Below are 15,554 nucleotides of genomic sequence, written 5' to 3'. Positions count from 1 at the left end.
AACTGCGAGTTTCTGTAGGGTCTAAAGCGCTGCAATCCTCTTCCCTTGGTTCTTCTGGGGGAGGGACGCTGAGATCTTTTATTCCTATCTTCCGGTAGCCGAGACACTGGGGAGTCACCCCCTTTTACAATTCACTTCTGAACAAGAGAAATCCTTTAAAAGGCATTCTGGTGAGATTCGCTTTAGATGTCGCGTTCGCAGACCAATTCCATAGCCATAGTTGTCTTCTGGCTGCCACTACCGAGGCAATGCCCCTGTCTGAGCGGCGCACCAGGTCTGAGCTTGCATCCGTGAGGAAGGCTGCTTCAGGTTCCATCATCTCACCGGTATAAGTTCCGGAATTATTTGCCTCTCTCTCTCAAGAGGAGCAGGCAGGAATGTGCCACCAGCGCGCAGCAGGAAGCAATCTGTACTGTCATTGCTGTTGCATCGAAGGCCTGCTTAAGGATGGATTCCAATCGTCTGTACTGAGTGTCCTTCAATGCAGCCCCTCTCTCAACCGGAATCGTTGTTCGCTTTCAGACAGCACAGGCCATAGTGTCCACTTTTGGGAAACGTTCCTTGGTCGCTGGTTCTAGAGGGTATAGGGCTTCCAAGGCCCGATCCCCTTTGAATCTGACCTTCGGGGCATCCCATTCCAGGTCAATCAGTTCCTGCATGGCTTCCATCATTGGATAGTAGCATGAGGCCTTACGAAGGGACACCAAGATGGGGTTCTTCTTTGGTTCCGCCATAGGGTCCGTGCCAGGAATACCCAGCGTCTTCAGAGTCTGGGAAACAAGGGCTGGTAATTCGTCCTTGTGGAAGAAGCGAAGCATGGTTCGGTATGGTTTCATTCCTGGAGGGATTTCTCCTTCTTCCAGGGAGTCACTCTCATCATCTGAGGTGTCTGGGTCCCTGTTAGGGAAGTTCTTGGTTAGGCAAGGCATGTCTCGAGGCAACCGAGCCAGGCCAAGAGGATCTTGTCCTTCCGGCACTGGTTGAGCCTGGGGCATAGCTGGGGCGGATTGCTCCTGGATGAAGGCTTGCAGCCCTTGGAAAAATTCCAACCAGGAGAAGGTCCTTAGGTCCATGTTAATCCCAGGGGGAGTCGAAGTAGGGGCCCCAGAGGTGCCCTCCTGTGGGGAAGCCATCTTGGAGATGCAAAGGACCGGGGAACTATCGTCAGTAGTTCTGGAACCATCTCCTGACAGTAAGGGACCAGGCTTTGGTTCCCCCTGGGCTTCTTTGCAACGTTGACACAGACAGGACTCCAATTCAGGCTGTGCGGCTCTTATGTGGCAGGCTGTGCAAAGAGAGTGCCTTCTGGCCTTCTTGGGTGTCTGTGCCATTGTCGCTATGTAATTGCATGCGAGTCTCAGTTGTGCGCACAGCTATATTGGACGGGCACAAGTTAGGCGCCTCGGCTGCCCGGCCTGCCCCGCACGTAGGGCCGGCCGAGAAGGGAAGATGGTGCCGAAGACCCCCACATGTAAGATGGCACCCCCCGAGGATCACCACATGTGTGGACCCCTGCACCAGATCGGGGCCTAGCCCAGGCAAGGCTGCTCAACGCAATCGGTGCTCCCTTCCAACCTTGCCGGGGACGGATTCGGCATGGCAATCTGAGCTCTGGAGACAGGAGTCCTGAATTTAAAGATTTTTTCCTTACATGGTCTCGGCGCTTACCAATCGTGTGCCGGACGGTCTCTAGCTACGAGGGGAGAGGGAAATATCTTCACTGCCGCGCTCGTTTCTGCACCCACTGCCTTTCAGCCACACTGGGGGCTAAGTCCATGCTGGGAACCAGCTGCCGGACCAAGGCACACCTCTGAGGGATATCGGAGATCACCTCAGGAATTCTCGACTGGGGAAGGGACCTTTAGGTATCACCGCAGGAGAGCGGGGCTCGATCTTCCTTAAGGTAAATTTGTCTTCTTTGCTGTTATTCTTATCACTATTCTATTGTGTGGGATAGTATCCACATCTGCTAGGAGATGGAGAGATACTGAAGAGCTGAGGTTACTGCAGGGGTATATCTAGAGTGGCGTCAGCTTTGAAGTCTGACTCCATCTCCCATCTGCTAGCAGAAGAGCACATTACCCATACGCTAGGAAACAGTAATTGTGTCCAGTCATAGACATGATCTTTCCACATTGGCAATATTTGAAATATGGGGCTTCAGGTATGTTAGCACTGAAAAGTGCTTTTTTTTTTTTTTTGAGGAGAAAGGAGAGAGCTCAACGCCGATCTCAGAATACACAAAATTAAGGAGATCAGCTCGAGGAGCAAGGGAAAAACCACACAGCTGCAATTGCAAAGCTCTTTGAGCTAAGAGAGAAAAACCTCCACCCCGTGTCACCCGGATGATGTCACCCAGACAGCATGGCTAAAAAATGGAAAAAAATGGAATTCACAAAGCGAATAGTCAGTCAGAAGGGGAATCCAGTAATACAATACCAATTAAACTATCTAGGTCAATAAAAAGTAAACCTACTTTTTTGGATCTACTGGGTACTTGAGACTCAAACTGGCCACTGTCAGACAGGATGCTAAGCTTGAATGACCTTGGCCTGACCCTGCATAGCATATCTTATGTTCTTATGTAACTATTTGTGAGGCCTCCAGCCCTACAATAACCTGAGTTCTATCATAGAGACTACTCCTCCTCCCACTCAACCCCATGACATCCTTGATCAAGGCTTTCCTGGATCTGTAAAGACCTGTATCTTGACCTTCTTCCAGAAAAGACAGTAATTGGTCTCCACCCTGAGCTATAATGGCGCGCTATTCCAGGAGCAGTGATGGATTTAGGGTTTTGGCGCCCTAGGTACCATTGATGGTATAACCCCCTATCATCCCCCCCCCCCCTCTTGAGGATGGACAACAGGGAGCAGAAGGTCTAAGTCACAGTCCCCTAGTTTCCTGTGGCTGCTCAGGGATAGATTCTATTATGGGAAAATTGTAAAAAGTCAGAACGAGGAGAGAAGGGAGTTGTCCCTATCATGCTCCAGTCCTGTTCCTCCTTGCATCCCCTTCTCTAACATCTCACCCAATTTGACACACCCACACCCACACACATCCTCATCCCCCAACCTCTTTCCCACCCTCCAATGATCTACATTCAGCCACTCCTAGTCTCCCCAAAATGATTCCCCTTTGATATGTCTACTGCAGGCTCTCCTGTTCCCTGCATGCTGCCTGGAAGGGAGGTGCTGGATCAGGAAGAAGAGGGCTGTTCTCTGCTGAGGAAGACTGAGCACAACTGAAAGGCAGCAAATCTTCAACCAGCCTGCTGCACCCCCCCCCCCCTACCCCCTCCCAGTTTCTGATGCCCTAGGCCTATTGACAAATCCAGACCTGTCCAAGAGGATATTAATTGACCATTTATCGTCAGATGTGCTGTTAGAGTGTCAGATTATATTGAAGCATTATGGAGAAGACCTCAAAAGAAAGTGCAGAAGGAGACCAGGATTCCTACTGTTGAGCCATATCAGTGAAAGCCAAAAACAGAGACCTCCTGATCACATGGGCTGTGTGACTGTGAGTCCTGCATGCCTGGCCCTGCAGTGGAGAAACGCTTCAGCCAGCCACCCCTCCTAATCAGGTGGCAATGATGCATAAACAGGAGCTCTGGAGGGTTTTCATAGGCTGGCAGTTTTGCTTTCATCACCTATGTCAGTCAGTTCCCATGTCGTTGTTTTCAAAAACTAAAGAGCAACCATTTAAGGAACAAGCACCAGGCATCCTCATTCCGTACACTACGTTACTAGTGCAATGCTGTTTTGATGGCAGGTGAGGCCGAGTGTGGGAAAAGCCCAGGCATGTCAGCCACCCAGTGGCTGGGAAGATCTAACGGAGGGGGGCAGGGGGACTGAAAAAATACACTAGAGGATTGTTTAAACACACAAAGATCTCTTCTCCGTGCCTCAACGCACAGTCTCATAAATAAAGAAAATGTCTGTAGCTGGAAGATCAAGGAGATTCATTAAATTCCAGAGCTCTTTCAGGTGGCAAATACGAACATGCCTTAACCCAATCCATCTCTCCCACGAAAAATGGGACAGCTTCCCTGACTTCAAAGAAGACGTGAGGGCGCACGGATTTCACAAATTCAGACTTTGGACAAGAACCACACTACAAATGGTTAGAGCCCATGTGTCCTGCACGGTACAGCAACCCTCTGACTTTCATAGACATGGGAGTGAAAACTCCCTGGGTGTCGGCTCATCCAGGCACCTAAAAATTGGCACCTGGTCCCTGCTGCTACCCCAGGAGGAGCTGAGGGCTGGAAGAAAAGACACTGCCACTGCATTTGCCCAGGAAGGAAAGCTCCTTCTTCTGGGCCCCGGCAGGAAGAACTGCTTTCACTGCGACGGAAGAGAAAGACACCATCGCTGTAGTCAGGTCACGGGCTGGGAGGAGCTCTTGCCAGTCTGGATCATGGAAGAGAGGCCGCAACTGCTGTCGGCCTGAGGGAAAAGAAGCTATGAGGTAGAGAGAGAAAGAGAGAGAATGAGGTGAGGGGAGAATAAGGAAAAAGTGATAAAAAGTGAAATAAGTAAAAAAAGAAAGAATACATAAAGGGTAAAATAAGAACAATTAGTGAAAACAGAGTAAAAACACAAAAAAAAAAAGTTGTGTGTGATAGGAGAGGTGATTTCCCCCATCTCCTAAAACGTTTTAAGTAGCGCTCAAATTCTTAGAAAACGTTTCCACACCTACACAAGACTTGAAGATTAAAATAAATGCCTTTTTTTCTTTTTAGAAGTGTGTCATCAGTGCAAAGAATCTATTGGTGTAACTATTTGCCCATCTGTCTATCCATACTTGTGCCTGGGAAGCCCATCTCCTTGCATGAATTTGACTGATGTTTGGAAGGACGGTCTCTTACTGAGCTGCCAACATGCCTGCAAAATTTCAGTCAAATCTGGCCAGGTGAGAGCAAGAATGGGCAGGAACTTGAGCATAAAACACAACAGGAAAAATACCTTTCTTGAGTTAGGCTAGAAGTATACACAACTCAACTTGTTTCAACTGGGTCCCAGAGGCTCAGAAAAAGAAATGACCTTGGCTCAGGGTCACACAGAATCTGCAACAGAGCCAGGACTGGAACCAAGGCCTATGGAATTAAGAGACTTGCAGAGGGTCACACAGATGGTTGGTGACAGAGATGGGTCCTGAACTCATGTGCCAGTTTTCTGTACGAATATAAGTCCCTTTGAACACAATGAGCAAGCATACCATCCATAAAGTTGGACAGATTCAGATTTTTCCTGCCATACTAATGAGGGTGAAAGTCTCTACCAAATATTACTGGAGCAATCTGTGGAAAATTCTAGATAGGATTCTGTAAAAGGCTGTTGGAATTGAGCTGGAGAGTTTTAGAAGATTGGCCCATTTGGCAGGAGACTTGGCTACACTAGATAAGGGCTCTGACTGACTACACTGAAGGTGCCAGCAAACCTGCAGTGCCGGAGGGTTCAGCTATGTTCCTAGAATGATGTTCAAGAGAAACTCAGAAACTTCACAACTAGCCACCACCATTTTCTGATCAGGAAGGAACGCCTGATCTGGCCACATAAAATCTCCATTTTTTCAGCCTTGTTCTCTCCACAGCGTTTAACACAGTGCACAGAGACGGGGAAAACCAACACACTTCCTCACACGGATTTCCATTTTCCAAAGGTGCTCTGGAGATTTTCAGGAATTTGACAAGAGCCTGAAAGTGTATTAGCTGGAGCTTCAGGTGGTGAACATGCTGGAGATTTCAGCAAGTGGGGGTCAGTTTATCGGATTTTCCAAAATATCTACAGCCAGAAGAGTTGGCTATTTGGCCACTATTTCTGCAGTTTTTGAAAATTTCAAAATTTTATTCAGATGGGCCCAGAGGAGGAGCCAGCCTGTACTCTCCAATATTGGGCTCTGCCTCCAGCCCCACTCTCAAAAGGATTATTCAGCTTTTATTTGCCTCTCCAAGCTCTTCACCCTGAATACATTTGCTCTAGCTCACAGCAATAGTAACTCCAGGCATCCTCCCTGTTGACTGTGCAGCTCGCTTCATCTCCTACAGGAGGAAAAGGATAATTTTTATTTTCATTTTCCTGCCTGACTCATGGGAGCCAGGCTGTACACTACCTTCTTTTTCCTTATTCTATCAGATTCCACTGGAACGGAATAAAAAAACAAAGTGCCAGGAAAGAGTTTTTAAACAGTTCTAATTTGGAGTCTTTTCCCCACACTTTTAAAGAGCATAAAACTCAACTAGGAAATGCACTTTTCTTGAGTTATGCTAGAAGCGTACATGACTTCAGCTTGTTTCAACTGGGTCCCAGGAAGAGAAAGGACCTTGCTCAGGGTCACACAGAGTCAGTAACAGAGCCAGACACCCATGACACTTGTCTATGTAAAAGCAGCTTTGCCAGACCCTTCCTACTGTACAAGCATCTCACCACACCAATCACACATTCGCCCTTCAGTCATAGCAATCGCTCTCAGAAGCATACGTTACTGGAACCTATACAGTACAAGTGCACTCATACTCTTGCGCTCGATCCATTAATCACACACGCCCTACTAGTAAGCCTAGGAAAAACTAGAGAGGAAACCAAATTGTAGTCAACAATAAAGATTATTTTTCACACAAAAAAATTATATTTTTTTCCCCCAATTTTTAGGAACATTTTTCTCTTTCCTGGGGAGAAGGGGGACCAGGGACCCAGCATCCCTTTTGTTGGGGGGACAGGGCCATTACTAGGGAGGGTATGCAAATCGGGCCCCATGCTACCATGATAGCACATCCTGTGTATTATACTTTTTTTTTCGATAGGTGCCAGGACCTTGCTACTCGACGTCTGACATCACTTCCCATACTGCCACTACACAGGTCAGCGGGAGAAGAGTGCTAGAGTGCCAAGGGGGCAGAAGCTGCAGGCCCCCACCACCACTCTCATTTCTCCCTCCGCTCTTCAGTCTCAGGCAGTGCATTATTAGCATTTAAAATGGCCAAACAGGCAGGCATCCTGAACTTTTTGGCAACCATAAACAGCAGTTTTTAGAGATGGGGACAGAAGACCGAGTGGCAGGGCCTACATTATGGAACACCATGCCTTCAGAAATCAGATTGCAAAAAGACATCAAACTATTCAGAAAAAGCCTAAAAACTTGGCTATTTAAACAAGCGTACCACAAAGAGACTGGAGAATAGAATCCAGGGAATTGTAGTGAGCAAGGAGTTTGTGCATTAACAAAACACACCTACTCAATATGAGTATGTTTTACTTTTAAGCAGCAACAGATAACACGTAGATTATATCTATTTTTAAAAACTGTTCTACTAAATCTAAGCATATCTATCTCACTTATCATCTTATAGTTATTATGAAAATATGTACCGTATCTTACAGGCACCTGTCTAGTTATTATAATAAACACATTTAGCAGCATAAATTTATGTGCCTCCTTGTTAACCGTTGTGACGGCTCCTAGCTTAACGACGGTATAGAAAAGAGTTTAAATAAACAAATAAATAAATAAATAAATAAAATATTATGGCATTTAGCTCACACCCTTTCGTTGGTAGCTCAAGGAAAGTTACATCAAGGCATGGTAATTATTTTTCCAGTCCCCAGAGGACACCAAGTCTGTACCTGAGGCAATTGAGGGCGAAATGAACCCTGGCTTCCCTGGTTCTCAGCCTGCTACTTTAACCACTAGGCTACTCCTCCACTCCTCCGACTCCTGATATGTCTATTTGTGTGTACACGGCACAGTTACCTCCGTGAGTACTGGCACACAACCATGCCCTGAGCAGCGACAGCTAGGGATGTGCAGACAAAAAGTTTGCGTTCATAAGTTGATAAGTTGAAGTAGAGGGTCGATTTCGTTCAATATGGACATATGGAGAATCCCATAAGTTGAGGGTCTGTCCATACGTTCACCGGTTCCCTAAATAAAAATTTAAACCCCTCACCCTCCTTAATCTCCCCCCAAGACTTACCAAAACTCCCTGGTGGTCCAGCGGGGAGTCAGGAAGCCATCGCTGTTTTCCTTTGCGAGGAGCACGTGACGTCGGCGTCACGTCGGAGTGACGCGGACGTCACGTGTTTCTCCGCGCCTCCGCTCCGGGACCCCCGTTGGACCCAACCGGAACTTTTGGCCAGCCAAGCTGGCCAAAAGTCTTGGGGGGGGTCAGGAGGGTGGGGGTTTAAGTGTTTATTTAGGTTCAACGTATTCAACGTAGCTATGTTGAATAAGTTGAAAATGTGATGCGTTGCGCATCATCACTTTTTTTAAGTTAAAAAAAAAATAAGTTGCGTTTTACATATGCGTTCAAAACGAATGCACACCCCTAGCGACAGCAGATGGTGTGCAGGGCATCCTATTCTGCAGAGCACTATTCCATTATGCATGATGGACGTGGTAGAGAAGTTGGCAGGGGTTCTGGTGGGAATGGAAAGCAGAACTTCCTTTGCTATGGTATGAGACACAGCATGGGGCGGAGGCAGTGATGGAGTCCTTATGAATGGCAGATAAGGCTCCAGCACCCACCAACCCTCTAGGCTTGCTGCCCTGTGTTGGTGTCCAGAAGGGACCTGAAATGACAGCCCTGCCAGGGCTGAGGTGCAGTGAGGGTGTGTGGCTATGCTTCTGAAAATGCTGTGCCCTCTTCATGGACAGGAGAGCTATGCATGAGACATGAAAATTAGAGAACACGTAGATAAGAATGTTTGGGGGTTTTTTGTTTTGTTTTTTTTAAGACACTTGCATATGGTGGCCTTGCAAACCTCATGCAGTGCAGCAACCTAAACAATATTCTCTTTCTCACTGCATGGTATATATTCTATTGGCCTCGTTCGGTATGACTGACCTCATCCCTTTTTTGATGTGCAAAGTACACCTGGGTGATGTCAGTCCTTGATAGAGAAAGGCAGGAAAAAAACAACGCTGAGCAAGCTTGGGGCCATGATATCAGCACGAATAGACAAGCAAGGCAACAATGCTTCCATCCCAAGCTGCCTCATTTGCATACTCTCTCCAAAATTTGTTTACCCCAGATACCTATAGAGATGTGAATCGTGTCCTCGATCGTCTTAACGATCGATTTCGGCTGGGAGGGGGAGGGAATCGTATTGTTGCCGTTTGGGGGGGTAAAATATCGTGATATATCGTTAAAATCGTTAAAACCCGCTAAAACCCACCCCCCGACCCTTTAAATTAAATCCCCCACCCCCCCGAACCCCCCCCAAATGACTTAAATTACCTGGTGGTCCAGCGGCGGTCCGGAACGGCAGCGGTCCGGAACGGGCTCCTGCTACTGAATCTTGTTGTCTTCGGCCGGCGCCATTTTCCAAAATGGCGCCGAAAAATGGCGGCGGCCATAGACCAACAGGATTCGACGGCAGGAGGTCCTTCCGGACCCCCGCTGGACTTTTGGCAAGTCTTGTGGGGGTCAGGAGGCCCCCCCCAAGCTGGCCAAAAGTTCCTGGAGGTCCAGCGGGGGTCAGGGAGCGATTTCCCGCCGCGAATCGTTTTCCGTACGGAAAATGGCGCCGGCAGGAGATCGACTGCAGGAGGTCGTTCAGCGAGGGTTCCGTACGGAAAACGATTCGCGGCGGGAAATCGCTCCCTGACCCCCGCTGGACCTCCAGGAACTTTTGGCCAGCTTGGGGGGGGCCTCCTGACCCCCACAAGACTTGCCAAAAGTCCAGCGGGGGTCCGGAAGGACCTCCTGCCGTCGAATCCTGTTGGTCTATGGCCGCCGCCATTTTTCGGCGCCATTTTGGAAAATGGCGCCGGCCGAAGACAACAAGATTCAGTAGCAGGAGCCCGTTCCGGACCGCTGCCGTTCCGGACCCCCAGGTAATTTAAGTCATTTGGGGGGGGGGTTGAAGGAGGTAGGATTTGGCAAGGAAATGTTTAAGTTATTTGGGGGGGGTTCGGGAGGGTGGGGGATTTAATTTAAAGGGTCGGGGGTGGGTTTTAGCGGGTTTTAGTGTGCCGGCTCACGATTCTAAAGATTTATAACGATAAATCGTTAGAATCTCTATTGTATTGTGTTCCATAACGGTTTAAGACGATATTAAAATTATCGGACGATAATTTTAATCGTCCTAAAACGATTCACATAGATACCTAGGAATCAATGGGGGAAACGCCAACACACACTTCTATGGCTCAGAGCCAAACTAGCTCCAAAGGCTTCATTGCCAACCAATTTGCTGCTATTCAATCTCCTGCACAGCCTCTCCTCAAAATGATGAACAGTGCCTTTTTTTTTTTTTTTTTAATTCACTCAGCCATAAGAGCCAACTTTTTAAAAATGACTGGAAATGCTGAACTCAACACAAAATTACAGTGCCCCCAATAATAAAAAGAAAACAATAGAACACAGTGGGTTGCGATTTGAGACTGATCAGCCTGTATTTAAATGTCCAGAGAGAGAGAGGAGCAGGTAATAAGGACATGGGGAAGACTCATGTAGCCAAGTAAAAAAAAAAAAAATGAGGAACGACGAAGTCCCAGTCATTCTTCTCCCCAACCTCAGCTTATCTCCACCAGTCTCCTCCCTCCTGCTCCACTACCCCCCCCCCCAACAGCCCATCAACACCACAGTCTCTTCCTCCACCCATCCCCCACCATTCTTCCTCAACTGTATTTCCTCCTCGCCCTGATTCCCTGCCCCCCTCCCCCCCTCCATCTGCCCTCTTAATTCTCCCCTTCTTGCACAGGCACACTGGAGCCCCATCTCCAGAGCACATAAAGTATTGAGAGGGTCTGTCTCAATGTCAAGACAGGGTCTCTAATTTATCTGGTGGGTACAAAAGTTTGGGTCATGCAGATGGTGAGGTTGATCCTATTACAAGCAGTGCCGGTTGCATGTCCATTCTCTGGCTGGGAAGAGAGTTCACTGAGCCTTCCCCTCCATGACCCTTCCCTCTTCCATGTCTCCTACTAGTGCTGGTTCACACAATCTCTTAACGGGACAAAGTCACTCTACTCACCGAGTAGTCAACTACTTTCAAACTACATTTTTTCTGGATTCTTCCAGACAGCCAAATTATAATCAGTTCAGAAGAGAGTAAGATTCCAGTGCTGAATAATCAGGGCTCATGGGATACACAGTCAGATTAAAAATAAACAACAACAATATATCGAGTACCCCAAAGATTAGAATGCCAGTCTCCCAGTATTCACTTGAACTGGCTCTCTCCTCCAACAGCCTCCCATAACCTTGGGAATCACTTTTTCCTGGAATGGAGAGAGATTACATCTCTCTCTACTTTTGTACCCCTAAAGTTTCCCCATTCTTCAGGTACCCCACTTTCCTCACGCAATCCTCCCAAAGAGACTGGAAAATGTCACTCTCAAATTCCTCTTCCTTTTAACTCACCATGGGGGCATTAGATTTGTATCCCTTATTTTTGGGGCCTCTCTCTCGCTATACTGCATCCTGCTGCTCCCACCTCGGTGGGATCTTTCACACCCCTCAACTGTCTTCCCGATTCCATCCTTCCAGCGGCACGAAGGACTCTCCAATCTGCTTCACTCTCTGGAACTCACTGGGGCCCTCTTTATCTTGGATCACCCCGTCTCGTTTCAGATTTTCCCTCCTTGGCTCCTCACACATTTCCTCAATTCTTCCTTCCATGCCACAGCCCCAGGCCTTTTCCCTTGAGGAGAAAGCCCCTGCAGCGTTCTCCCCATACGGTTTGGGTCCGTGGGCCTCACCAGCCCATAGGCTGGAGACCCGAGGCTTTCTACATGCTGAAGGTCTCCGTCATTACCAACTCCAACCTAGAAAGGGCAAACTCCCACCAAATGGCCCAGGATTTATAGCTTCCCAGGACACATCTCCCTCCAATCACATCAGCCACCACTCTCAAACCTTAAAATATCACATTGATCTGCCCCATACTAAATGGCATCCAGTGGACATTCAGATGTATCACAGAATCAAACATTTACAACATTTCAGATAAAACTCTGAACCATGAGAATCCCAGGATTTCCCCCACCCAGAATATTTTTCATGGGATAGAAACTTTACGTGGAGGGGGCTCCCCTACACATACTTTAATACCCTTCTTCCATCTCCACTCCCTACATCCCCTTAGCCTGCTCCCCATTGACATGTCCTCTGTTCCCCTCCCTCCATCCCCAACAGGTTTCTCCTCATCTCTCCTTAGCCAGTTACCCTCCTCTTCAGCATTGATTATCCATGGCGTCACTGATTCCCAGTGCTCATCAGCATACTGGGCTTCCCTTCATTGGCAGACTCAGCTCACCTTTCAATTTGCAATTCCCCTCCTCCTCCGGCTTCCATCACTTCCCTGCTCTGCACTCCCAGACACTTTTTCTGGAGCTTCTCCCACTTCCCCGTCCCCGCAGCATTTCTCAGCACGCACACAGATTCCTAGCCAGAGCCAGTCCCTTGCCTGCGGAGTCCACATAAGACATTCCTGAACCCTAGCAGATCGGCAGTCAGTATGCCCCCAGCATGTGGTACTGCCTGTGCTGTTTGGAAACCCCAGATATGACTGGGATGTATTTTTGTGAACAAGGGGAAACAATGTTCACCTAAATTCTCCCTCAGTTCCAAGCCCTGACCGAAGCTCCTCACAATACTGGAGCTCACCATTTTTAAGAGACATTTTGAGGCTATGATATTGCATGTACCACAACCTCCTCTCCCCTTCCCCATCCTGTCAGTAAAATACATTCTTTTCTGTGGTGACTACAGGGCTGGAAGAAAAGGGCAAATATCACCTCTCCCCCCCCCACCCCCCGACCCTGCCCAGCTAGCACAGAAAATCTTCACTTAACTTTGAATAAACAAAGTGTCTGTAGTTTGAATCAAATCTTGTTTCTGCTTGCGCTTTGCTTAGTTTCTTTTCTGCTTCCTCATTACTTATTATTTTTCCTGCATGTGTGTATCTCTTTCTATCCACCAGTTCTCTCGCCTCAGCTCATTATCTTCTCTCACCTCATCTTAGTCTTCCCCTCCTGCTACTTCCATCTCCCTTCACATAACTCTTCTCTTGGTTTACCTTGCCTATCAGCTCCCTCCTCTCTACCCACACAGCTCCTTTCCCAGTCATCTTCATTTCTCTCTTCCTCTTAAGTTCCCTTCACTTAACCACTCACCTCTGCTCCTCTTTTTATCACATCCATGTCCTCTTTCCCAGCTTGTATCCTATTTACCCTTCTCAAAACCCATGTCCCCTCCAGGTCTACTCTTCTCCCCCTTACAGTTTTGTCTCCTTTTACTTTTTTCAGTTCCTCTCCCTGACTCTCACAGCAGTATTCTCTCTCTCAGTCAAAATACCTTTTTAAACCATCTTCCCACAGTTCTCTCAACCTCTCTCACCTTCCTTATAGCTCCTCTGTCCCTATTTACCTTTCCATTAGAATTGCACTGTCTCATACTGCTGCTACTTTCTGATTCCCCTTCTGTCCATTGTTCAGACATTATATATCCAGTCAATAGGTGGGGGAGAGGAGGCAGGAGCAGCATCAGAGGACACACAGGCATTTCCTGCCTGTCCTGCAGAGGTTTGCAGAAGCAAGGAGACAGAAGCACTTCCTTACTGCCCCCTCCCAGACAGCCCTGCAGCATGGAGCTCCCAGATTCCAATCTACATGAGTGCAGAAGACAATAGTGGCGGTGTTGAAGCACTTACAGTATCCACAGAGCTGGTGCTTATGTACTCAGCCTTCCTGAATATCTATTTAACATATCCTTATTTCTGGTCTCAGATTTGGTGACTTGACCATTTGGACAGTATAGAGGAAGCCTGAACACACATGATCAGGAAAGACAACATGACGATCTCCTGGGTACAAGTGATGATAAAAAATTAGTATGTGAAGCTAAGGAATCAAGGGAAACAGAAGCCAGAGGAATTTGATGAGTATTCATGCAGACTTTATCCTAACCTGTCAGTCCTGTTACACACCCAATGCCCTGTTCATTGCACAAGAAGCCAGAGAGCACTATGTCCAGGAAGTCATCACCCAGATTCTTTCACACTCCCTGAATCAATTTTCGGTTATCATACACAGAAATAAAAGGTTAACAACCTTTTTATTAGACTAACTATACATTTATTAACTAGCTTTTGAAAACTGACACTCACTTCCTCAGATCCATATAGAATGAGCAAAAGATGACCTTGTGCAGCCCTCTTCTCGCCTGTATCTTTGTGCGCTGCCATCTCTTTATAATCTTCCAACTAGCTTGCACCTCCCATCTCTCCATTGCATCCTGCTCTATTTTCACTTCCCTCATCTCTACTTGCATTTTCCTCCCACACCTGACCCTAACCTACCCCCTCCGTCTGCTTCTGCATTGTTCCCTCTCACCTCTCCCTCTATCATTTCCCGCTCCTCTCATCTTTCCCCTCTCTCCCACCATCAGCCAACCTCTTGCTAGGGTGTAGCCGTCTGTCGCAGGTCAGCTCTGCCTAGCACTGACCCTCCCCTCTGCCCCGGAATCAGGACCCTCCCAGCCCGGCTTCGCTGCCTCTTACCTTCAGGGTGACATCGCAGAGCTTTCCCTGCCGCCGGATCTCCTCCATCACTCCGTAGCCACGGCTGGGCAGGTCCCCCACCGTAAAATGCACCAGATCCTCCAGCTCTTCCAGTTCGTCCACCATCTTCGGTGGCACCGGCAGCAGCGAGAGGGGGGGAAAAGTCGGGGGGTAGGAAAGGAAGAGCGGAAAAAGGGGGGGGGGAAAAGCCGGCGCCGCGGCAACACGGGTAGAAGCGACGCCTTCTCAAAAGAGGCGGCCCACGCCAGCCCCTGTAGCTCCTCCTGCAGGTGGGGCACTCGGGATCTCGTCTCTTTCCCGTTCTCCAGCCCAGGGAACAGTTTCCAGCACTTTTAAGGATTTTAATGTCTGGTAGCAAAGTAACAGTTGCTGATCATTAAAAGGTGGATGTTCTTATGAGCGTGTTTCCTTTTCTTTTTCTTCGAAAGAAAGCCATGCTGCTGACCTAGGTTTGTATGAAATTCTGTACAGCCCATCGCTTCCTGGTAGAGCCTAGGGAGGGGGGGGGGGGAGGGGAGAATAAGATGACTTCCAGTTCTAGGCGGAAGCGGCTATCGCCGTGGCAACCGTATACACAGGGAGGATGCCGGCGAGGGACGGGCTGTAAAGTGGGTTGCGAGAACGGTCGCCACACGGGCTCCCTGCCCTTCCCCCCCGACCCCTTCTCAGTAAATCGTCCGGGTAATCCCCGGGCTCTCCACAGTCCCCCTGGAGGAGCGAGGGCTGCAGGAGCGGGGTCGGTAAGGATCGATGACCCTCACCCCTTGGGAAGGTCCGGAGGCGAAGCGCTGAGTGGTTGTGATCGGCACCTAAGGCTCCAGATTGCCCGTAGATGACTTTTCCCGGCAGTGAGTAAGAAATGGCGCTGCGGCATCTCTGGTGGGGAGGGAATCAGCGTCCTCTTAGGGGCTCTCACTTTTTGTTTTCAGAAAATAATTTTAGGAGGGGAGCCCCATTTGGCACTAAAAATAGTATTGATTTTTAGGGCAGTACCGAACGTAAAATGGTGATAAATATTCGGGT

The 15,554-nt window shown here is 48.3% G+C and overlaps 2 protein-coding genes across 3 annotated transcripts in view; one reads left to right on the top strand and one right to left on the bottom strand.

The window, feature by feature from the left end:
* The window catches only part of KLHL18 (kelch like family member 18), a 130,526-nt gene extending 115,890 nt beyond the window's left edge, over positions 1-14,636 (bottom strand). The window contains exon 1 of the mRNA XM_029588257.1: positions 14,511-14,636. Within this exon, the coding sequence (XP_029444117.1) occupies positions 14,511-14,636 (126 nt within the window). The remainder of the gene's footprint in view (positions 1-14,510) is intronic.
* Positions 14,637-15,110: 474 nt separating this feature from the next.
* The window catches only part of KIF9 (kinesin family member 9), a 252,053-nt gene continuing 251,609 nt past the window's right edge, over positions 15,111-15,554 (top strand). Inside the window, exon 1 of one of the 2 annotated variants that reach the window (XM_029588252.1) lies at positions 15,111-15,379. In XM_029588252.1, coding sequence (XP_029444112.1) covers positions 15,364-15,379 — 16 coding nt within the window. In that variant the 5' untranslated portion in view covers positions 15,111-15,363. Of the gene's footprint in view, positions 15,384-15,554 lie in introns of both variants that reach the window. The other variant, XM_029588254.1, reaches the window with a different exon arrangement.

The sequence above is a fragment of the Rhinatrema bivittatum genome, chromosome 2 (assembly GCF_901001135.1).
Source record: "Rhinatrema bivittatum chromosome 2, aRhiBiv1.1, whole genome shotgun sequence".
Classification (NCBI taxonomy): Eukaryota; Metazoa; Chordata; class Amphibia; order Gymnophiona; family Rhinatrematidae; genus Rhinatrema; species Rhinatrema bivittatum.
Note: the sequence above shows the minus strand (reverse complement) of the source record. Positions and strands in the feature narration are given on the sequence as shown.